Source organism: Dermacentor albipictus, chromosome 9, assembly GCF_038994185.2.
Source record: "Dermacentor albipictus isolate Rhodes 1998 colony chromosome 9, USDA_Dalb.pri_finalv2, whole genome shotgun sequence".
Taxonomy (NCBI): domain Eukaryota; kingdom Metazoa; phylum Arthropoda; class Arachnida; order Ixodida; family Ixodidae; genus Dermacentor; species Dermacentor albipictus.
The window spans coordinates 34,536,990-34,560,713 of record NC_091829.1 but is presented as its reverse complement, the minus strand read 5'-3'; the positions used below and the strand labels follow the sequence as shown (position 1 = coordinate 34,560,713).

The 23,724-nt window shown below is 50.3% G+C and overlaps 2 protein-coding genes across 4 annotated transcripts in view; one reads left to right on the top strand and one right to left on the bottom strand.

Annotated features, from left to right (window-relative positions):
- LOC135906522 (tetracycline resistance protein, class H-like) overlaps positions 1-6,341 on the bottom strand; it is a 75,181-nt gene extending 68,840 nt beyond the window's left edge. The window contains exons 1-4 of one of the 3 annotated variants that reach the window (XR_010565757.2): positions 5,804-6,341; positions 4,420-4,648; positions 2,907-2,995; positions 403-561 (exon numbers count right to left, since the gene is read on the bottom strand). Coding sequence is in view for 1 of the 3 variants with exons in the window: in XM_065437959.2 (XP_065294031.1) it covers positions 403-561; positions 2,907-2,995; positions 4,420-4,648; positions 5,804-6,132 (806 nt within the window). In the remaining 2 variants the exon portion in view is untranslated. The remainder of the gene's footprint in view (positions 1-402; positions 562-2,906; positions 2,996-4,419; positions 4,649-5,803) is intronic. The other 2 variants (XR_010565758.2, XM_065437959.2) reach the window with 2 other exon arrangements.
- A 1,564-nt stretch (positions 6,342-7,905) lies between these two features.
- Positions 7,906-11,919, top strand: LOC135906524 (neprilysin-1-like). The gene is made up of 2 exons (XM_065437960.1): positions 7,906-8,045; positions 9,295-11,919. The coding sequence occupies exon 2, from the start codon at positions 9,342-9,344 to the stop codon at positions 11,817-11,819; it is 2,478 nt and encodes an 825-aa protein (XP_065294032.1). The 5' UTR covers positions 7,906-8,045; positions 9,295-9,341; the 3' UTR covers positions 11,820-11,919.
- Positions 11,920-23,724: the final 11,805 nt, after the last annotated feature.

The window sequence follows — 23,724 nt, the reverse complement described above, 5'->3', positions numbered from 1 at the left end:
GCCACCACGGCGGGTAAGAGGGTTCTCTGGTTTCTCCTTTACATAAGGGTTCTCTGGGATTACCTGTGTAAAAAAAAACAACGTATCACCCTCTGGGAAACGTAGATTGGTTCGCCATATCTGTTTTTGACGTAACATCGAAGTACCCTAGCACAACACTGCCGCTACAGCTAAAGCATTCCGCAAGGTGTCGCCAGCCACACGGTACCCCGCATCTGAATCCTCTGGTATCCCGGCATGCGTCTGCGCTAGCACCTGTATCCGCCACTTTAACACTATCTGCTTAATCCCTTTCCGCCAGTCAAGTGCAAGTAGAGTCTTGACCTCATCAGATGCGTCTGAGCGTTTCTTTCTAGTGCTCCTTGAAACCACGTAAGCGAAGTCACCAAGCAGACTGCGCACCTGTGGAAGGGGCTCGCCCACATCGTCGCCAGCAGGCAGCACTGCACCCCCAGCGCCGTCCACAGCGACACATGGTGGCCGAGCACCGAGTGCAGGAGCCAGCCCACGAGCCAGCCCACGGCGTGGCCCAAGAGCGCGGACACCTCGAGGAGGTAAAACCTGCGATTCATGGAGCGACACCCCGAGAGTCGACGTGTCCTCGGAACCGTCGGCGATGCGTTCGCGACAGCTAGCGATCTCAGCGAGATGTCAGTGCAGAGTTGCGAATGCTAGGACGCCACGGCATGTCCGGTGTCCATCTTGTCAGGGACTTGACGAGAAAATAACGCTAGCTGCGCGTGCCCGTTCGCCAAGTTTAAGTCGTTGAATCCCGCTCTCTTTCGCTGCGGTATAAACTCAAACTTATCTTCAAAATCTGCACATTGTCTATTACAATATCCAGCGAACACCAAGCCACCAGATTGTCAATTAGAATAGATCTATCTATCACAATTTAACGGCAAGAAAAGCTGCGGAGGGAAGGAAAAGGGGGGGGGGGGGGGGGGCATCGATCACACAGACTGTCGTTATCTTTTTTCGAACAACTCAGCTTATTGTTGTACACAGAAACTAGAGTATATATATATATATATATATATATATATATATATATATATATATATATATGTAGGAAGATGAAATGCCGTGTTAACCCCAACGCTGATTCCGATTAACAACGCTGAAGGGGGCAAAGTCCTTTGTAAAGCCATTCTCACGGCGTTTAGTCCTGCCTCCTCCTATTGGAACGAAAATAAATCATTGATTGATTGATTGATTGATTGATTGATTGATTGATTGATTGATTGATTGATTGATTGATTGATTGATTGATTGATTGATTGATTGATCGATCGATCGAACTCTGCATTTCGCCTCATTTCCGGTTTAATTTATGGCAGCAGGTTCTCAACGCGATACCTGCCTCGGCTATTCGTCACTTCAAATAGGCCAATACACGATTTTTTGTTTAAACGGATTGTAGAAGGTGTAGAATTTGATGTGCAAGTTAAACTTACCGCTTTGACATTACATGAGCAATAAGGCCGGGTATTAGAATTTGATAAAAATAATTTCCATGGTGCTAATGTTCTTTCCACGTATTTTCTCACACCTTCTTGTAGTCACGCATCTTACGCAAATGGTAACAGGTCCCCGGTGCAGTTTAAATATTCTGCGAGTTCTTTCTGTATAAAACCACACCACCTTTGCACCGGCCATAAAAGAATAAACTGGTACAAACTTTATTGTCATGATATGGTCCGCACATATTCGCTGTTCTCGCTCTACGAAGTTGTCATATTTCTGACAAACAGTGCAGAAATAATCATCAAAGCTTGAAAAGCTTTGCTCATTTTTTCTGCGCGCAAGTCGCTTGCTATGCGTGTACACGCAATCCGCCGTGAGGAAAAATTCGAGCGTGAGTCTCACGACGTCAAGTTAGGACAAATCGCTGACCCGAAAAGTCTCACTGGAATCCCGCACAATATTCTAAGGCCTGAGGTAGTCTTGCAGTGTCCAGGACGGTGGGTGACATCTAACGCTGACGGCAGTCTAACGGACTTAGGTGGATGTCCTAACTGAATATAGCCAGTAACTAAATCAAGCGTCTGAAGTCATATATATATGTATATATGAAGTGAAATAGAAAATAGGGAAATTTCGCGAAACAAACGAAGCCAATTCAGGCTCGGTCAAATGTAAGTATATACGCCATGGCTCAAGCAAGACCGAGCTATAGACAATAATATATATATATATATATATATATATATATATATATATATATATATATATATATATATATATATATATATATATATATATATGTTGTCTGTAGCTCGGTCTTGCTTGAGCCATGGCGTATACTTACATTTGACCGAGCCTGAATTGGAATCGTTTGTTTCGCGAAATTTCACTATCTTCTATTTCACTTTATGCGCACTTTCGCCAGAAAGGAACTTCATTCGGACCAATATTGGTCGCACATATAACATACGTGATAGGAAGAGCGTCGTTTTATGCGGTTCATATTTCGCGTGGTGCCAACGCAAAGGTGGATAGCGTTGAAGTACATCTGTAATAAAGCCGGTGATAACCACAATCGGTACGTTGCATAGAATATTATACCGTTATGAATGGATTGCATAAGATTCCTAACTAGAGCCTATGTACACAAATAACAAAGTCACTGCGTGCGTGATTGTTAAGCACCCTTTTGGCTGGCAAGCTGTCGCATCCGCATTGCTTCAAATCTCGAGAAAAGATGGAGGTGAACCCTCGCCCACCTCCTCCGCAGTTTTGTGAAGCAAGTAGTATCAGAGCGGGAAACCACGACGTAGGGTGGGCTTAAGAACGTCCATGCTTTAAGCTCTAACAGTGGCTTAACAGTTTGCTTTGACGATGTTTCTATACCTCGCTTAAGAAACTTAGTTTGCTAAGTTTCACGGCTGACTCAGTGAGCTTACCTGATGGTTCGAAAGAGCCTAGCTTCGGTGCGTTTCGTCACCACGTAGTAGCAGCAGGCCAGCATGAGCACGTGACCACCTGTTAGGCCCTGCGCAGAGATTGTTAGACGAACGGGATGTTCGATTAAATGTGTTTCCTCCAAGCGACTGGTCAGGCCCAGTGATGTCCGTAGCAAGATTCACACGATGGACCAAGTCACCGATCAAGAACGCCGACGAATCGGGGAGGACCTCGCCGGCGCCGAATTACGACGAGCTAAAAATTATGGGGTTTTACGTGCCAAAACCACTTACTAGATTATGAGGCACGCCGTAGTGGAGGACTCCGGAAATTTCGACCACCCGGGGTTCTTTAACGTGCACCTAAATCTAAGCACACGGGTGTTTTCGCATTTCGCCCCCATCGAAATGCGGCCGCCGTGGCCGGGATTTGATCCCGCGACCTCGTGCTCAGCAGCCTAACACCATAGCCACTGAGCAACCGCGGCGGGTCACGACGAGCTAAATGCGCCTCAGAACAGCTCGCTCACAGTACGATTCGGTGCCGCAGACCATCGGTCCGAGAACTGAAGCGGCCGTTAGTTCCGTCGCGTGAATCAACCTTTAGTGTAACTCTTAAAATTTTACGCCCTTTAGAGCGTAACACTGTCTTCACGACGATGATTGTCAATATTGTAGATATTTACAATCTCTTAGGCCCCGATACGCACTTCTCTCAGGTATCCTGCACGCCTGAAACTTTCTCTCTAGTGATGTGCCGGGAATAGTGCGCTACAATAATAAAGAAAGGCCAATAATGACGATTGTCGTTGTCTGACAGAATCGCACCTTGCAGGGTGCAACGTTCTTCAGCATAATTCAACTAGGGCGAAGAGGATGATTCGACGAATTAAGCACGGCATGGCCGATGATCAACCTGAAGCCCTTCCCTTCGGCGTGCTCACACACAAAAAAACACGTGGCTTGTACTTTATGGGGCTTTTTTATTAATGCTATCGGATCATCTCAAGATTGCGCAGATTAATTGCGCCTTGTTGGAATCTACATGCAGCGAAGCTTTGCTTTGAATGCATAGTATAATAAACCATAATAAATACAAACCTGCGTTAGGTTTCTGTGTTACTGCAATGTCAGTGCAAGGTAATACCGCACCTTCCACGTTACAAGCTGTCCGAAACGCAGCCCCCTTCGCATCTACTCGGGTGCACACGCATGTGTTCTCGTGCTCCAGTGCTGCACAATTCGATCATCTCAAAGAGCCAATTATGACGTTGACACTATGGTAGCATACGTGCAATTGTGGCCTAATGATTAGAGCATTGGGCTGCTGTGTCGGGGTACCGAGGCTCGATCCTACCACGACGCACGTAAGCACTTTTTTTTTTTGTAAGCATAATGCTATTCGGTAAGACAGCAGCAGCACCCAGCAGCAGCCCACGGTCCGGAAAATCCCCGGAGGGTTCGCAGAGCAAAACTTTGGCTCTCGAAAGACAAGCGGCGCAGCGGCTCTCACCATGGGCAGCACCGCAAACACGTAGGCCAGCATGTCGCCACTTCCCAAGGCGATGAAGACGCGCAAGAGGGTGGTGCCCGCGGCACCGGCTATGGCGAAGCTCACGAGCGTCCGGTGTCCGTACTTGTCGCACACCGGGCCCGCCAGGATGGCGACCACGGCGGAGGTGATCGTGAGCAAGCCTTCCGACAGGAGCAGGTAGCGGCTAGAGACCACGTACGCCTTGTAGCTGCGAGCGCGCGATACGGGGGGGAACGCGGTGTTGGCGAACGACGATGTGAGAATATCATGCACCGTTTTGCGAGGCAGGCAGCATCAAGCGGGCATCAAGAAAGGGACGCACGCACCCACCCACCCACCCATTCACACACACACACACACACACACACACACACACACACACACACACACACACACACACACACACACACACACACACACACACACACACACACACACACACACACACACACACACACACACACACACACACACACACACACACACACACACACACACACACACACACACACACACACACACACACACACACACACACACACACACGCACGCACGCACGCACGCACGCACGCACGCACACACACACACATACACGCGCACACATACGCACGCACGCACGCACGCACGCACACACACACACGCACACGCACACACACACACACAGGCGCGCGCGCGCGCACACACACGCGCACGCACGCACACTCCGAGTAGAGAGGGTCGGAGGCTCAGTTTCCGACCGCGGTGGCCGCGTTCCGATGGCAGTAATATGCATAAAAGCTCACGCACTGTGCTGTGCGCGCAGTTAACGCCAGATGGACGGAATTGATCCGGAGCACACGCCTCTAGATGGCATCTCTCGTAGCCTGCGCGCTGCTAAGCTGGCACGTTGAGCCCCGCAGCCTAATTCCGTTTTACTGCAGGACGCCTGTGTGGTCAGTTTAGGCGCACGGTAAGGAACACCAAATGGTGAAAATCAATCCGCGGAGCCTCTCAGAGACCAATGTGTTGCTTTGGGACGTCAAACTCAATCAATCAGTCAATACATTAATCAATAGATCAATCGAAAAAACTGAATTTTAATAGTTGCATAATCCATCGAGCAGGCAATCACTCAGTCGACAGATTAAACAAGCATGCGTATACACGCAAGCATACACACGCAAGCATACACACACAAGCGTAAACACGCAAGCGTACACACGAAAGCATACACACGCAATCACGCTGACGCCTTCAGAAAGATTTAGCGGGCGCACTCATGATGGCGGCGGACACGTTTTCTCGTCTATAGACCATCGCCCAATCAAAGTTATCCACTCACGGCCCGCCAGCACGCGCTGATGACGCGCAAGTCGTCGCTCACCGCTCGTATTCGTGCTTGGCGATGTTCTCGCACACGCCCTTGGCGAACGACAGGCTCCGGCAGGACTGCTCCCGGAAGATGGCCGTGATGGCCGCCGCCGGCATGGTGGCCGCCGCGGTGTAGGCGAACAGCAGAGCCTCCATCTTGCGACCCCCGAGCCAGGCGCCCAACTGAGACCAGCAGGACGACGTGACGGACGCGTTCGCACGCTGCTCCTCGTTCTCCTCGGAAGCGGCGGCGGCGGCGGCGGCCAGTTGTCGCAGCAGCCAGCGGAAGGGTTGGCACGCTGCCCTGAGGACGGTTCGCAGGACCTGCCGGGGACTGGACATGCCACGGGAGGAGAGGAAGAGGAGGCGAGGTCGTATCTGGGGGCACCCGACGACAACTCCTCGATGCACGGCTGGGACCCGGACTATACCCGATGCTGCGCGAGCGTGGCCTCGGCGGTTGAACCTTCTTCGCGAGCTTCTTCTGCCTCGTGCACCGGCGCGAGCCCGAGCGAGGATGTTGATGACGATGATGACGATGATGTCCTTGATGAGTTTGGCGCATGCCCACTCGCGGGGATTGGCCAAGAGTCGGGCAGACTTTGCTTATGTGTTCAGGAAATGAAGTTAAAATCTATAATGTGACGATGTGATGATCTCTCGTTCAGTGGCACAAACCTACTCTGGGGGATAGGCCACGGACCTATAGTGAGATGATAAATGAACAAAACAATGTAAGGAAAGATATCAAAAAGGCAGTAATGAATAAAATGAAGTACTGTATAACAAGGCCTTGCGTGTCCGCGGATGTGATGCTGTCGGTATTACAGCGATTTCAAATACGATCGGCAGCTTTGTGAAGCTAGCGCCATCCCTGATTCCAAGTGTCGCACAGTGGTCGCGCGACAGTTGTGCGAGAATGGTTACGAGTTACCTTGGAATCCATGTCATGCCGTCTATTACAGTTCGCCTTCTCTGCTGGCTTGAAGGAGCCCATACGAGTAGTATACGTCATTGTGGTTGAAGCACGCACATGGCGAGACTCAGCCGGCAGTTTACTTCTCATGTCTTTCACGTCAGTACATATAGGAACAGCGTGCACCAATATCTTTCTGCCTTTACTAAACGATTTGTAAGGAAAGCAGATACCCCGCGGTACGCACGTTTTGGCCACAATGACAGCGTCATTACTGCACTGCGCAATATGGCCAGGTCCCCGCCCGTTGAGGACGGTGAGTCTTCACGATCTCAACGGCCAAGTGGATTGCTCGACGCTGGTCGTCTTCAGCCTCGCTCTGGAGCAAGGCCTCCCAGGCTTCTCTACTGTCAATTTTTTCCTTGGCCCCTGGGGAGCCAGTACACTCCCATATTACATGGTCTAGCGTAACTTTCTCCTTACAAATTTTGCAGAGGGCGTCGTTATAGTCCCTCGTCTGAGTTAAAGTAGATCCAATATGGTGATGTATAATTGTTACCCTGAATGCGCCGCCAAATGCGAGCGTCCTCCAGAGGTAGAGAGAGACCGATGCGGAGGCCGAAAATTCTTCTTTCGGCTTTGTAATGATCTACGATTTCCCATTACGTGATGATGTTATCTTTGATCCCTGGAACTGGCTGCTCTAGAGTTTCCCGGTGGTAGAGTGCTCAGGCGAGCCCGTGAGCGCGCTTCGTTACCTGGGACATCTTCATGGGCCGGAACCCAAATAAAAGTTGTGTCCCTCCTAGGAGGGTTTTTGAGCAGAACTTGGAGGGCCTCTTCCGAGATTCTCCTTTGCCCGCGCCTGAAATCGAAAACGACGCACGAGAACGTCTAAAATGACGTTGCGTGTTGCTGCTTGCCAAAGATTGATTGATTGATTGATTGATTGATTGATTGATTGATTGATTGATTGATTGATTGATTGATTGATTGATTGATTGATTGAAAACTTTATTATTCCACCGAGCTGGGGTGCCCGCCTCTTAACCTACACGTACGTAGGGAGGGAGGACGGTGAGTCTTCACGGCCTCAACGGCCAGGCGGATTGCTTGCCAAAGACTGCACCGCCTGCGTCACGCAGGGCCACGCGGCTTCTGATTGGCTGACGCAGCAAGCGCGTGCAGTCATCGCGGCGTGCGGGGACGAAGAAGAAGGACGAGCAGGAGGCAGGCGAGACTCGAGGCGCGAGGCAGAAGAAGCAGAAGAAGCGGACGAGTGAGCCCAGCGCGCTCGCTCACCAGCACGGCTCCAGAGCTCCCGATCCAGGACCGCAACGTGAGCCCTCGGCACGGCCGAGAAATTCTCTTCGCCCCTACGTCGCGATGCCTTTGTCCGTTCCGCGCGCTTCCCCGGGAAACCGGGAACCTTGCGTTGACGCTAAGCCTAAAAACGCTCGTTGCCACGCGCGGCCGTTAGTTGCAAGCGCTTAAGCCTTGATTTCCCGCAGTTGAACGTATGTTGTGGCTAAATCGACAAACGCGTAGACCGAATTGCTCACTTGTCTTTCCGCCGTGACCGGTCGTGCGGTTCTATATGCTGTAATTAGTGCGGAAAGGTAATGGAGGAAGGCAAAAGGCTGCAAGGGCGCTACGCGTGAAGATTTTGAAGCCCAGTCATGAAGGATATAAAGAAAAGGCTCATAAGAAACAGGCCTTCGCCACGTGATAAGTACCACGTGATTTTCAGCCACTGAGCGTGCGCAAAGTTTGGGGAGTTGCGGGCGGGCGGGGGTGAGGCCGATCGTGACGAGGGCGTAGGGGCTACTATGAACCAAACGATTCCCTGAAAAGGTACAGCACCTCGTGGAATGCCTATTTTTCGGGAGCCCCGCAGGAATTTAGGGGCGGCGAAAGTAAAGACAATTGTACGCATCGCATATCGTTTTATAGCGATTAATCTAGCGCTTCACGAAAGCTTCTCTTCACAGAGACTCTAACATCTGCGTTGGATCTACATTTCCTATTTCCTCACTCTGTGTGAGTGGTGTTCTGTATAACGCTAACCTACGATGAAATAGCTGCGTCCGGCCCTGATAACAGCTTAAACATCTGGCGGTTTCAGATATACGCGACGTCGCCGTGCCAGAGATGTGTTTGAAATGTCGTACATGTTGCTGTCACTTAAGAGCGTCGTGTTATAAGATCGCGTTTGATTCCTTCGATGGCAGTGTCGCTGTAGAACAGCACCTAGAGTAAAGGAACAACGAAAAAACACTACAAAAAGGGGCTGATCGGATGACATCTGGTGCAACTGAAGGTCCACGTAAGCATACTCGTCGAACAAAGGGCTCCATGATTCGCGAAATCTGACGCTCTTGTTTTGGTCAGCCCTTGGAATCTCACAACGAATACAACCTTGGGAGACCGGTCGCCGGGACGGCTCCTTCTCAGTGACTAGGTCCAACTCAGGTGTCCGCATTGTGCGAGGGAATAACGGCGTGAGCGACAGGGTGTTATGGCCACTCGTCACATGGGGTTGCGCTGAAGTCGGAGAAGCTAACGGGTCTTTCGCGCGCGCCTTACAGGCGGTGTGCGCCGTCGGCCCCCTCAGACGACAAAAACGGCGGGCCCAATGTCCAGCAGCCATGGCTTGGAGCGCGGCGACACGCCGGAGCCGATTCCCAAGCAGCAGCTCTTCTCCGAGATCACCTACGAGAACCTGGACACGGCTGCTTCGGAAGCTTCGCTCCGGGGCCGCCACCGCCACAGCCCGGCCTCGTCGTCCACCGCCTCGTCGGTGTCGGCGGCCTACGGCGGCTGGTCGCGCTTCTCGGTGGATCACGGCGGCGACGCCGCGATCCGCTCGGCGGCCGGCAACTCCATCTTCACCGGCCGCCTGTCCTTCAAGCGCAGCCTGCAGTGGAACCCGACGGCCTCTATAGACCGCAAGCTGCGCGAGCGACGCCTCTCTCTCTGGCGTTACGGCTCGCTCGAGGGCGCCGGCTCGTCGCACTTCCGCACCTCGCAGGCGCCACGCGGCGGGGGCAAGCTCGTCTGCTTCGCCCTGTCCTTCCTCTCGGCCGGCATCGCCCTGGTCGTGCTCGTCGTGTGCCTGAGGCTCGCGGCGCGAAGCGGCGACCCGCTGGACGCCGCGCCGCACATGCCCGAGCTCCCGTGCGACCAGTACGAGTACTGCGTCCAGGAGACGGCGGCCGTCCAGCGCTGGATCAACCACACGGTCAAGCCGTGCGACGACTTCCACGAGTTCGCGTGCGGAGTCTGGACGCGGTCGCACGGCGGCTACAGCGCGCACGACGAAGAGAAGGTGGACTGGGTGCTCAACACGCTCCTGACTCGAGCGCTGGCCGAGATGGCCGAGAAGCCAACGGCGGCCAACGGCTCGACGTTCGAGTTCGACCTGGCCAACGACGTGCTCTTCGAGCAGTGCATGAAGACGGACTCGCGAGAGCGACGCAGCCTGGGTGTGGCTCGTAAGCAGCTCGCCGAGTTTGGCCTGGGTGGCTGGCCGTACACCCAACCGCTCCACCACGACGTAACCTTCACCAACGTGCTGGTCACCGCTTCTCGGCTGGCGCTCAACCTGGGTCTCGCGGCCCTCGTGAGCGTGCGAGTCTTCGGCAGCTACAAACACCGGACGTTTGAGGTGGAAGACCCAATTCTGCTGCTGCGGAAGGATGACCTCTCCGGGTTCGAGATGAAGGCCAGGGCCCTGGTCCTGCACAGGCAGCTGATCGCTGAGTCGTTCTTCTACTTCGCCCACACATCTCGGGACGTCTACAAGGTCCAGGAGCAGATCCAGCTGGTATCCCTGATCCTCGCCCACGCCACCAGGAGGGCTTCGGAGCGCCGTTTCTGCACCTTCTCGCACGTGACGACCACGCTCGGCGAACTGGGCGTCCTGGAACTGTACATCAGAAGGCTGATGCCGGACAGGGCCAACGTCTCGGAAAACGCCACGGTTCTCCTCAGAAACCCGCTCATGGCCAGGGCGCTAGACTTCGTCTTCCGCTACCTCGGTCCCGAGCACCTGCTAAACTACCTCGGCTTCCGGCTGCTGGTTCACCTGTCTCCTTTCATCTTCGAGATACCCAACAACATCGTGAGGGCCCGCATGTACCAGCTGACCGGCATCGACAAGATGGTCTGGCTCAAGGCCGAGGTCTGCCTCCGGCTCTCAGAAGAGGCACTGCCACTCTTCTACCTCTACGACCTCTACGCTACCAAGCCAGCCTCCTACTGGCAGAACATCGACAGCTTCGTCGGCATGATCAAGCGAACTGTGCTCACCCGAGCCATCGTTCCCTGGAAGTTCTCTGCAGAGGACAAGAAGAAGCTTTTGCGCATATTGATGCTGATGGAGTTCAAGACGTTCCTGCCTCACTGGATGCTCAACGACACCCTGCTGGAGGCCTACAACCGGCGGCTCCTTCCCAACCGGAACGCCGACGTCTTCCACATGTACTCGCATGTGTGGCGCCGACGCATGCTTGCCGCGTTGTCACCGCGACCTCTGGACAAGTACCTGACTGAGCCGGAGTGGCTAGGCTCGGTTTTCGACACCATGCCCATCTACTCGTTCGCCGAGAACACCGTGTACGTCCCCATGGCGCTGTTCAACACGACGCTGCCCGGCACCCGCGACGCCGTCTACCTGCACGCTGTGGCGGCCACCTGGAAGCTCGCGTACGCCTTGGCCCCCATCTTCGAGCTAAGCAACTACTGGGACAACACGACCCGGGCCAGCTACACCGGCTACGAGGCATGCGCTGCGACCCGCTACGGTCCGTACCTGACGCCCGGCATACGCGACAGCGCGCTACACCTGTCCTACGCCGACGAGATCTCGGTCTTCTGGAGCGAAAGGCTGCTGCTCGTCCTCACGTCCACCTCTGGCGTGAACCCTCTGGTTGGCTACGACCGCGAGCGCTTCTTCTACCTGTACACAGCCATGAGCAAATGCAGGAGCTACGGCGTCTCGCTGCAGCCCACGTCGACGGTGACCAGTAAGCAGCGCGTCAACATCCCGTACCAGTACTCGGCCAAGTTCAGGAAGCTGTGGTCGTGCAAAAACCACAACCGCTGCAAGTAGGCCGGTCAAGCCAAGGTGACCCGCGCAGAGAACCAAGGGCCGGGTTTCACCGAGTCGCCAACCTGCCGCCGCAGTCAAATAAAGTGTTCCGTCACAGGTGCCTCATTGTCGTTTGCTCTTGTTTTAAATAAAAAGCGCGCTGACGATTGAAGGCTAGCGAGTCTAGAGGTGTGCACGCAAAGATAGAGTCTCAGCTAATTTTTTTTTAAATGAAAGCTTGCCAGTGATACGGGAAGCCGCGAAGAAAACAATGATGCGAGGGAGACTGTCTCCTGTCGCGTAGCACGACCGCAGCCAGTGTTCGGCTATATTAACATTTTATGCCCAATGCTTTACCCGAGAGTACAGCAAAACGAATGCGAATGTAATATTGTTAGGGGGATATTGGGAGTATAGAAGATTGTATTTACAATACATATACAAAATGAGTCGGAGTAGTCAAGTAGTTAACCGCAGCAGCCAGCGTCCCACGATCTTCTTCCTCTCTTCCTTCATCCTTCCGTGGCAATATGCTAACTAGCTATCTGGTAGCTGGGCTTAGCACTTCTGACCTTGTCGATTGCTAAGCCTCCCTCCCTCCCTCCCTCCCTCCCTCCCTCCCTCCCTCCCTCCCATCCTTCCTTTAAGAGCGCAGCTCGCGTTACCGAGTTGAGCGTCGGCGTTGGCGTAACCGCACGAATGCGCTCGTAGTTGTTGTTGTTGTTGTTGTTGTCCTGAGTGGCCGTGGCACATACCCACAGTGGGGGATTGGCCAAGAATCGGGCGGTTTAATTAGGTGCCTAAAATAATAATGATAACAAGGGAGTTAACAATTTGGGCGTGTGAGTTTAAAAGTAAACGTTTTGTGTTTGGAGAAAAAAAGAAATAATCAGATGAAAACCGGGAATAAGATAATAATAATAATAACGATAATAATTAATAGAAGTTAAGAAATAAAAGAAAGCTATGGTTGGGAGGGAGAACGATCAATCTAACATGGAAATCGATTAGTTTCAATGAGGTAATTTTGGATCGCCAAGCAAACATTTCTGTTGCTGAACCCAACAATGGAGGCTCCAAAAGATAGGATCACAGGCACTGATAAAGTCAGACCAATAGAGCGAAGCGGGATTCCGAGTAGGCGTTTTCTTATAATAGAAAAACATCTGCAAGACAAGAAGAAATGATCGATTGTCTCCTCTTCGCCACAGAATGAGCATAATGGTGAGGGGACCAGACCAGACCTGTGGAGGTAGAAGTTCAATGCAGGTATACGTACCACTGCTCGCACCTTCGTCGTCGTCTTCTACAGCTGGCTCCGATGCCACTCCTCATCCCAACGTTCCCATACTGCCCATGCCTCTGCGAAGGCGCTGACGGCACTGACCCACTTCCATTCGGTGCAGTGATTTCAGTCTCAAATTCTTTGCCTGCAAATATCGCGAAATGAAAATACGTATAAAGCTGCGCTCAAGTTTCGCATTTGTGAGTATCGTAATCGTCGGACAATTTTTTTTTCTGTACTCTCCTTTATCTTGCGTAGGGTGGCCAACCACACCGGTTACTTTGCACCCCGCATTTTCTATCGGCGAAGCACGGAACTCTTCTCAAGAATGCGGCGATGAAGGCATATGTTATATTAATGTTGCGAGTAGAGAATTTGAGCGCCTTCCTATTAAAGTTAGTGCACAAAATTCTGCACAGGGGATTCTCCACAGGCACGAAAAACAAACTAAAAGAAACTAAAATTCGGGATTCGGGTATAATTTCAGACTGCGCATAGCTTAAATTCTTCATTGTTTTCCGGACAGCAGTTTCTTCGAATCGCAGTGAAAGTGAATATTTTATTTGCAGATGTGATCTATAGTATTCCGGTTGTGTATGTGACGCGTGGTATTGTTCTGGCAGCCGACTCGCCGTCAAATTTAGGGGTAGTTTCAGAGGTCCAGCAATACTATTTTTTTAATCTGGCAGCAGTGGTAGCAGCAGTTCTTTCGCGAACTTCATGGCACGAGACAAATGTGCAATTCCCTATAGCACAGTTGCTACCCGTTGCGGCCGCAAAGCAAGCCTTAAACGTATGCGCTCTAATATGAATTTACCAGCCATTTAAATTCAGAAGCCGTCAACAGCCAGAGTTTCAGTGGCTGCTCCCCAGTCATCTACTTCAGCGTTTAGCCTAATTTAACGCAGAAGTCGTCGACCACACGTATCAAAAGGCAAAACAATCTTGAAGCACCTACCCCGAAACCACACACAGCACGCGCGACGATCGAAGTCCTTCCTGTTTATTACAAACAGCATATTGTTAAGGACAGGAGGAGGAGGAATAAACGCTTATTTACGAAACAGTGTCCCGGGGTGAGCCCCGGTTCTACTCCAGGTGGGAGGTCTCCTCATTTCAGGAACCCTCTGGCCTTCGCTAAATGAAAAAAATAAAAGTGTCAATAGTAGTTTCAAAACTTAGGAAAGCACGCGTCTGTTATGCTATGTTCAGACTACGTTCGTAAGGCGCCGATTTTTCGTAACATACGTAAGCGGAAGCGCAACAAGCGTATGCGTCTAGTTCAGACTGCGAACGTAAAGGTACCAACGTGCGCAATTCTCGCAAAAATCGTGGGTGAGAGTGTTAAAGGGTCGGCAACATTTACGACTGTTATGTTACGACCGTTGCGACACAGCCAATGACCGATAAGCTTTCGGCTTTCAACAACCGGTGACGACACTTCCGTCCTCCCGTCTGCAGACAGCTCCGGGCGCGGGAAGTGCCATTCCGCCATTCCGTGCGCACGATTGGCTGTGTTCGTGAACATTTTTGCAGTGCGCCTTGCGAGACTGTTTTCAGTTCATCTGGTTTATCCGCCGAGGAAATCGATGGCCGCAGATGCGTGCTCCGAACTTCGATGAGCGGTCTCAATAGGTTTTCAAGGAAGCGGAACTGCTGGGGCGACATGCGCATGATGTTATGAAACATCGCAGCGTCACCAACTCGGAGCTTGGCGAAAAGGTTGTGAAAATTGCCGTCCACGGCCCTGTCGAGAAATACTTGCCGCACCCAAACCCTTCTGCGTCGCCTTCGTCGTCTTTGGGCGATTGAATACATTACTATAAGTTTGTTTTGAGCGTGAATTTCTTCGATCTCGGCAAGCGCTCGCATGTTGGCAGGAGCCATATTGGATCGCTGGTGACGTCGATTCTGCAGCTCCAAATTTGATTGGCCTGTTGTAAAAGCCGTAATTTAAGCAGCAGTAAATGTGAACAAAGGTGCCGGCTTAACTGCCATAACGTTTTTTACAGCCGTTACGTTCGATACGCCAAAAGAGCTGTTACGCGCGTTACGACCGTAGTGTGAACATAGCATTACGCTGCAGCAAAACCACGCGCTATTTCAATAGGCGTTATGTACGGTAGCTTTCAGACACGCGTATACTTTTGGAACACGTCCATGCAGTCAACGAGGCCCTGCAGTTTTTTTTTCTTGTTTTTCTACGACCTCCCTACAACAAGACACTGATGTTGGTTTGAACCCATACGCCACGACGTCGTCAGTTCAGCTTAAAAAAATTATGCGGATCCAACGCACATGTGAATAGATCGATGTGAACCGAACTAAGCTTTCGTGAATTGGTTAACTAAATGCCATAAATTTTGCCCGTTATTGCGTCTTTGGCGTGAGGAAAACTTGTCAAGCGCGCTTAGTCTTTGAGTACCCATGCCATACACACACAACGTGACAAACCTTATATAGGCTTCTATTTCTTAATTTTTTCTTATCTTAAATGTACCGGCAACTTTGCAGAATAGCCCGTACTGGGTGTGTACAACAGTATATAGAGCGTAATCATTATCAACACTCGGCGATTATCACAAAGAGCTAGTTGTCGTCGGAACGATATGTACCACCCCCTCCTTGGCTATGTGCCATAGTAGGGCAAGTGCCATAGTATGAAAAGCATCATCATAATCGACACGCAGTCACGCTTCTTCTTGGCCGATCCCCCGTTTTAGGTACAGACCATAGTATGGAAGTCATAATCATCAGCACGCGGCAAGCATCTCAAAGAGCTAGTTGCCGTTGGCACGACATGTATCCCCCATTTCTTTACCGGCCCCCTCGCACCCCCCCCCCCACCACCCCGCCCCCGCTGTAGTATGAAACTCATCATAATAGTATGAAGATCATCATAATAATCAGCACGTGGCGACCATGTCAAAGTGGTAGTTCATGAGTGCACGAGGGAAGCGTACTAGTTTTCAATTTATGTTCGTGGCGTTCCATGCGTGGTTTCCCATGTACAAAAAAATTGACAGTCACTTAAGAATGCGAAACTATTACTTCTCTAATTGGCGACGTCCATGATGCGTGACGTCGTACATTGTCACGTCTCCTTCACAACTTTCACCTTAATCCACCTTGCTCTAATTTGTAGCAACCTTAATCCACAGTAGTCCACTTCCACTCCACTTTAATCCACCCTTATTCACCTTCATTCCCTTTCCTTCACCTTTGTTCACTTTACTCAAGCTTGCTCCAACTTTAATTGTGTAGTACTGCTGGCGGAATACAACACTGATGATGTCACTGATGATGATGATCTTTATGACCAGTCGTTGCGAACAACGCCGGCTTTTCTGCCTCATGGGCCACATAATGTTTTCGAATTAATAACAGAAAAGTGCGGTTAATTCTGGCCCAGTGGTTACAGCATCGGTCTCCTTCACCGGAGGGAGAAGGTTCGAATCCCGCCGAGGGATGTGCGCCATCTTTTTTTGCGAATCTACTCGGCGAGAACCCGACCAACGACTGGCCGGCTGACTGACCAACCTAGGCGAAACCATGGGACGGTAGGCAAAGAAAGCTTCGCCTTAATAACCACCGGGACACCAGACACACTGTGCGATCGTTGTTCTGTTACAACTCGGTTCTTAAAAGAGAAATCGACGAGCCCATGTCGTGGCCATCGTTGACTCTAGCACATTAGCCGAGTTCTCGGTATCCTTGGCAGACTGTAGCGGGCATTGATAGTTTGTGCAGGTGCTTCAAAGGTCGGTAGATCAGCGGCATAGCTTCCCTGCGGATCCCAAATGGGCTCCTTTACGTGTCAGTCATGGAGAGCCCGCCCATCACAGGGTCTGATGGTTTCGTGTAAAGCAAACTGCAACAGAGCTGTTGCATGGTTGAGCTTGGAGCCTATAATTGTGCGGTCGGATCGCAGAACGCACACAAGGCCACTGATATTTTACCTTAGCAATCTATCCTTCTTAGCTCGTACGGTTAAATAGAACTGTGGCATATCAGTGGACATAACGGCGGAGTTGCACCTCTCTCCACAGTAGTCTCAAGACACGCCATAACTGCGCGATTTTAAACTGGAGAGCAAGACCAAGTAGCCAGCCACATGGAAAGCATGAAGTTCTGCAACTCTCGTCATGGATTTCACCACTCGCCCCAGCAAAGAGCCGGATGAATGCTCGCTCCACGGTTCATACAACCTTCTTCGATGTTGAAGCTGTCCAACGGTCTAACTCACGTACTCAGAAATGCACCCCAACGTAAAGCCAAGCCTTGACTTGAGAACGTTAAAATACAGCACAAGATATTGACCCAGAAATGAGACCGGAGATTCTACGACCACTTCCTCGACACTTATAGATACATTGTATCATCGTCTTCGACTAAACGTGGCATACACGAACAGTTATCTGTACCGCATAGGGCTTACCACTAACACCTACTGTGATAACTGTGGCAACCTATAGACAATGGAGCACATATTAGTAGAATGCGCCGCGTACCGCGACGAGAGACAATTTTTTTTTATCAACAAATGGACGTTTTGCCACGATCCGTTAACATTACCAAGCAGCTTGGGTCCAATGTCCGGCCCTTCAAAACAGCGGCGGGTTTTGGATTTGTTGTTTAAGTACCTGTCAGAAATTGTTCTAATAGGAAAGCTTTAAAACTGAACATTTCATATACAAAAGCCTCAATTTACCCGCCATGTCACCTGTAAATATTAGTATCAAGTCCATTTTCGCGTTTCATATTTATTTTTATTCTCTTTTTATCCCACTCTCCTCTGGAATCTTTCAATCCCATTCCCCATTCCTTTACGAAGTAGCATGCCAGCCGTTGTATACGCGCCGGCGAAATTCTCAGTTTTTCCCCCCAAGTTTCTCTCTCTCCCTCCTCGCAGAAGATAACACCCGACGTGAAGGTACCGAAGGAAACGCAATAGAGGAATCGCTACAGGCGTTATCCCGTGCCGGACTTGGTTAAGCACGGGAAACGCGCCGTATCCTGAAGTCCTGGCTTCAGGATACGGCGCGTTTCTGAATACGGTGGTTAGACAACTATTTCAGGAAAGCAGTGCACCACGCGAGTTTCCCACAAGGGGTGCGCATCTTGTCAACACAAAGTAGTATGGGTTTTTATGCGTTGCATATTGCAATCACTCAGTTCAGCCCTTGGGCGCGGCCGGGCAGCCACCATTGAGGGTATGAGCCATTGTTCATTGCTGCGTGTCTCATATGTGGGTCTATTCTCTTTTAAGTTTGCTATGTTTGTTCTTAAGTTGCTTCTATTTTTATGCGTTGCGTATTGCAATCACTCAGTTCAGCCCTTGGGCGCGGCCGCGCAGCCACCATTGACCTTCAGCGCAACCACGTGACGTGACGTCACGACAGCCGGAGGAAAAGCTGGGCCCCAACTCGCGCAATATGCAACGCATTCTTGGCTTAACCAAGCTAAGCCTGGCCATTTTATGTAAAAAAATTAAGCATACAATCGACGCAGTCACTCCAAGTATATGTCTAAAAGCGCGTAAAGCGATGTCCTTAAGAGACATGCAAATCTTCGGCGTTACGTCCCTCGTTTTACGCGCTAATGGGTTATCAAGAATAACAAACTAGCTTGGACATCCGCTCTAGCATACACGTCTTTATTCATATTTTTTCATATCATTTAGTCATGCTCCGGCTTAGTTATCGCTGTCGCAAGATGCTTCTTGTCTTCCCTGTAAGTACAGGCCTGGACCATTTTAACAAACTTGTGTTAAAGAAAATTGAGTTTTTTTAACGTGGAAGCACTGCGTCTTCGGTTAATACCAAGCAGAATAAATGCCCATCCACATATAATCAAGTAGCAAAAACAATTGGTAATTTCTTGTATGTACACGCAGAGACAAGCACAGGAATGACATACACTAGGGCGCACTTGCCTACCCAGAAGGGGGAAAAACACAAAAGAAATGGTAACAAGTGTTTGAGATTGTGTGACGTTACGGCTTTTTTTTTTTTTACAAGCCTGTGCGCTTTCTTGAAAATTATCGAAGCGTTGAAATGTTTTACGTGCGTGAAAAATGAACCTAGAAGGGAAAAAAACGCACGCACAATTTTCTTTATTGTGTGCGAACAACAAGTAAGAATGGGGACTATTTGAAAACGGAAACATTGATTAATTATCAACTAGTCTCATTGCAACATTGCTCATGCCGTAGTTCATCTTGCTCACGTCGTAGCTGATGAGTCGTAATGACTGAACAAATGGAACAACGAACCAGACGCGCCACTAGCGTGTTTTAGCACGGCGGACACAAACCAGCGAAGATGTGAACCGAAATACTAGAAGATATAAGGGGTGAGCGTTATCAGTAGTGGCGACATCTATATATCGACTGCGTGTTAAACCGAAGAGCACGGCAATCTTCCACGCAATGACCGACTCTATCCGCTTATGTGCCAGCGTAAACGTGTCGACAGCCGCATAATAATAGGAGGAAATGTTTGCTTTTTCTATCGCTTCTTTTCGGTGTCGAGAGTCTTGCAAAACAAGGACGTTTTTAATCAAGATGGATGAGCACAGGAAGATGGAAGCCAGGCGACGACCATTGGTCAAACAATGGTGTCGCTTGAGCCAATGTTTCGACAAGGAGGGGGATTTTTTCCCCGGTCAAGCCCCGACCGCGACAAGTGCCTCTTGTCAAAAAACCATGGCTCAATGGACATCCATTGTTTGACCGCTGTTGACCACCTCGACAACAACATGCTGTGGCTTATCACTGTACCACACGTACATAGCTACTGGGACCAGTGCCTTCCGGATACATCTCGCGGCATTCCGTCGTAGGTAGGTATGCGGCTGGTAGGTCACAGCCACGCTTAAATCTCACCAATATGCTGTAACAAACAGACGTCGAATTCTGCGACGATGTCCTCGCCCTTGGCAAGGCCGTATCGAGCCCGTATTGAAGAACAGGTTAGAAACATCCGAATTGTGCAACACGTTTCAAACATTACAACACCTGTGCCGAATGTGTTCACTTTCTTTATTGAGTGGTTTCAATGACATGGGTAGCAGTTTATACAGCGAAACACTTGAAAAACGAATCGCAGGCATGTGTGCTCCCTAAGGGTTACGTATTTTGTGGTTAGAAGTTAAGAGAAGGTCATCTGAACACAACGAGTAGATTGCTTAGGGATACACCCTTGATCAAAGATATACGGACCAAGGCTTCTGCCGCCAAACCTCAAACCTAGAATCGAGAGGCCCAGTCCGAACTCAATTGCACTAGGCAATGTTGGACCGTGCGCGTCAGGTACAAAGAAGTTTTGTTTTTCATAAAACGTTGTGGTCAACATACCTTTCATCGCGGGTGTACATCTGCGAAATTACAAGGTGCTGTTCGAGTTGCATTGTGAAAGTTTACTTCGCACTCGAAGTAACGCAAAATAAATATGACACGAGTAGTACTGACGATGAGGTAGTTTCAAAGCTCGGTCGACAAAAAACTAAGTAGCTAACCGATAAAGCCCATCATAGTTCTTGCTGGTTAAAGTAACAAACTGCTCGTGTAACCGAAACACACTTCACGGTCTGTACTATAGCATCACGTGGGCTGCGTCCATTCATCGTTAAACGCGCTTGGAACGCAAAGACGCAAAAACAGAACTGCTGCGATATTCTAATCGCCTGCATAAAAAGCGACATAGATTTTTCTACAGGGACTACACACGTTAGAGGACTGTGCCCGCGTAAATCACCGACGAGCAAAAATAAAACGCACAACGTACGAAAACAACATGGATAGAGCCCACCCCGCCATGACTATCGTGAATGCAAGCAATGACCTTCGGAAAGCACCATCCACTGAAAGACGCTCTTCGTGTGCCCATAGGAAATTAAGCGTACGTTAGTAGTATGGCACATAATGCAGCAAGCACGTTAAAGAAGCTTTTCTGCACATGGGGCTGACAGTTTTCGTCAAATATGCACGGGCCACTTCCCGCTCTCTACCGGATCTATCCCCGGGCCAAATCGCGCAGGTCACGGGACTATGAAAAGCTGCAGAGCTGCGGGCATAGAGCACCGCCCTACTTCTCTCATTTTGCCAACTTCAAGGGGCGATACAGTGAAACACTATTCCAGGTCGCAGGAGGGTCCAAGATGGAAAAGACTTGCGTGCTTGACAACTGAAATTTAAAATCATCCAAGCACCTGAATAAGGTTTATTATCACGGAAAAAAAAATGAAAACCGAGCGGATTTTTTTTTTTTTTTTACTTACACGCCAGTGCGTGATGTTGACGTTAGGTCAAGGACTCCGCAGCATTTTAGTGCAATTCGGCCGTTTTCATGCGGAGAGGACTACCAAGAGCTGCCTGGTTTAGTGTTCGCTTACTCTCGAATGCAAACCAACTTCTTTTATTGATCGAAATTTGTAACTAGCTGCGAAGCGGGTGCTCTCAAGAGAAGCTAACTCAATTTAAGTGCCGTTTAAGCGCAATTGAAGCGCCGTTCCAGGCTTTCCGAAAGTTCTGCGCGCAGTATAGTCTTCGTATTTTTGACGAAAACTGTACGAGTGCACACACACTGAAGCAGGTGCCTCTTCCACCACATCATTTCACACAATCTCCCACAGCTTCCTCCAAGCACAAAATTCTACACACAACTTTGCCTGCAACTGCTTGCAAATGTGAAAACCATGGGCGGACAGGCAGAGCGCTGCTATTGCATTATCGATCGATTACTATCGCGGGCGTGCATTGATTGGTTAAGCCAGCGGAAGCGGACGTGACGAAAACAAATGGCACGCCTTCAATCACCGTTGCTTTCACGTCTCATATAGAACTCAAGTGTGCTGTCTATAGTTTCCGAGTCTAGTGAGGTTCTAGAGTTTACCGTCGTTACATAGACGAGTCGCGCCAGACCTTACGTCACGCAGAGGTCAAAGTATTCTTTAATGTGATCGATGGAAAATACCACTCCACATGTGTATGTAAAAAATGGACGGATGTATTTTTTATTATTATTTTGAGTGAGCGCAAGAACACGACTAAAGGAGATCTACGCACAAATCGTGGACCCTTATAAAGAGCGCAGCTCTTGGGAAATGCTTTGCCGTAACGCATGTGGTTCTTCCGCAAGCGTACGCTGCACAAGAATGAACGCAATCGTTTCTTTTTTAATACTCCGCGCGTAACAATGTGTGCGCTTCTGTGCTCGAGAGGCATTGCCCTTGTTTGCACCATGGAGTTTTCCGTGAAACATCTCGCCGCCCAGCTGCCACGAATCCTGGGGGTGCCCCGCGGTAAACAGCGGTATGGCACAGAAGTGCTAAAGGGATGTCGCGGCGAATGACTGCGTGGCAGCTACCTTTAGACACGATTGCTGAACCTCCCTTAGGCACGCTTCTCTGGCGCCACTCTAGAAACTTTGGACAAGCTACAAAACACTGCACTGCTTTGGACTAGTTTAGGAACACTCGATCACATTAGCGAATATTGTATGAAAACTGGCCAATTATGGCCCACAACTACACAAAACAAGAAAGAAATAAAATACCATGCCGCCTGCGACACCGATTTGGCCATCAATTCCATTTTGTTTTACAGTAAGCCTCTGCATTGACTGGCACGGCAGCATCGGCAGAGATACACGTTAAAGCTGCAATCATTAACTGTTGATATTAGAAGGGTAGCACGTTTGCTGCAGAAATAAACAGCTTTCGCGCGTTGCAAGTCAAATTAAAGACAGACAGCCGTACGTAATCGTGACTGTGCGTAGTTCGACAATGGTGCCACGCGTCACACCAGTCGAGATGTGCGAGAAGCTTTGACGATTGCACCGGATGCCATGCACGAGGCATGTGCAAGCGCATCGGGATCGTAGCCAGCAGACATGCAGAGGTATAGGCAATAAAACACACACACACACCGTGTGGCCCACTGTTAATCGGAACGCTCAAGAGCGAAGATCAAAGTTTGCGGGTTCTCCCCAACTGCGGGCCCTGGTGGAAGCGCTGCCAATGCGCCGAGCAGGCTCGTAGGGAGGGACCATCGCCACGTATACATCAATTCGTGCGCTGCAATGCGGGTCGCTTTCAGCCTTGACATATAAACAGAAACTCTCGCCCATATCATAACTGTTTGTTCACTGAAACAGTGGGCCACACTTTACGCATACATTCGTTACTATACAGGTGCTAATGTGCGCGTCGCGCTCCTACTTGATATGCTTCTGTCCAGTGGCTCAAAGCCGAAACTATACCGATGAGCGTCTCGATCGCACACGAGTCGGAAGCGGGCTTCATCGCTCCTCGAGCGACTGGCGTATATAGTGGCTATGGCGTCTGCGCGCAGACCTCGGAGGGAGGCAGCCACGCGCATGCGCAATGACACACTTGCGTCTGTGCCAAGTGCGTGAGCGAAGCCGTGCTTACACGACCGCTAACGCGTCGCGTTTCCCGACTCCTCGGGTCAACACGACGCGGCGACGTTCGGAGTTTGTAGCATGTCGCGCGACGGTGACGGCGCGTCGTGTAATGCGTCCGAAGCACTTTTACACCAGTGGTGTCGCACGCACCCTTTCACTAACCCTGCCCTCTCCCCACAGCCCCACCCCCCCCCCCCCACCCCTTTGACGCGAC

Coding starts and splice junctions, on each gene's coding strand:
- LOC135906524 (XM_065437960.1), top strand. CDS start 9,342: ATGTCCAGCAGCCATGGCTTGGAGCGCGGCGACACGCCGGAGCCGATT.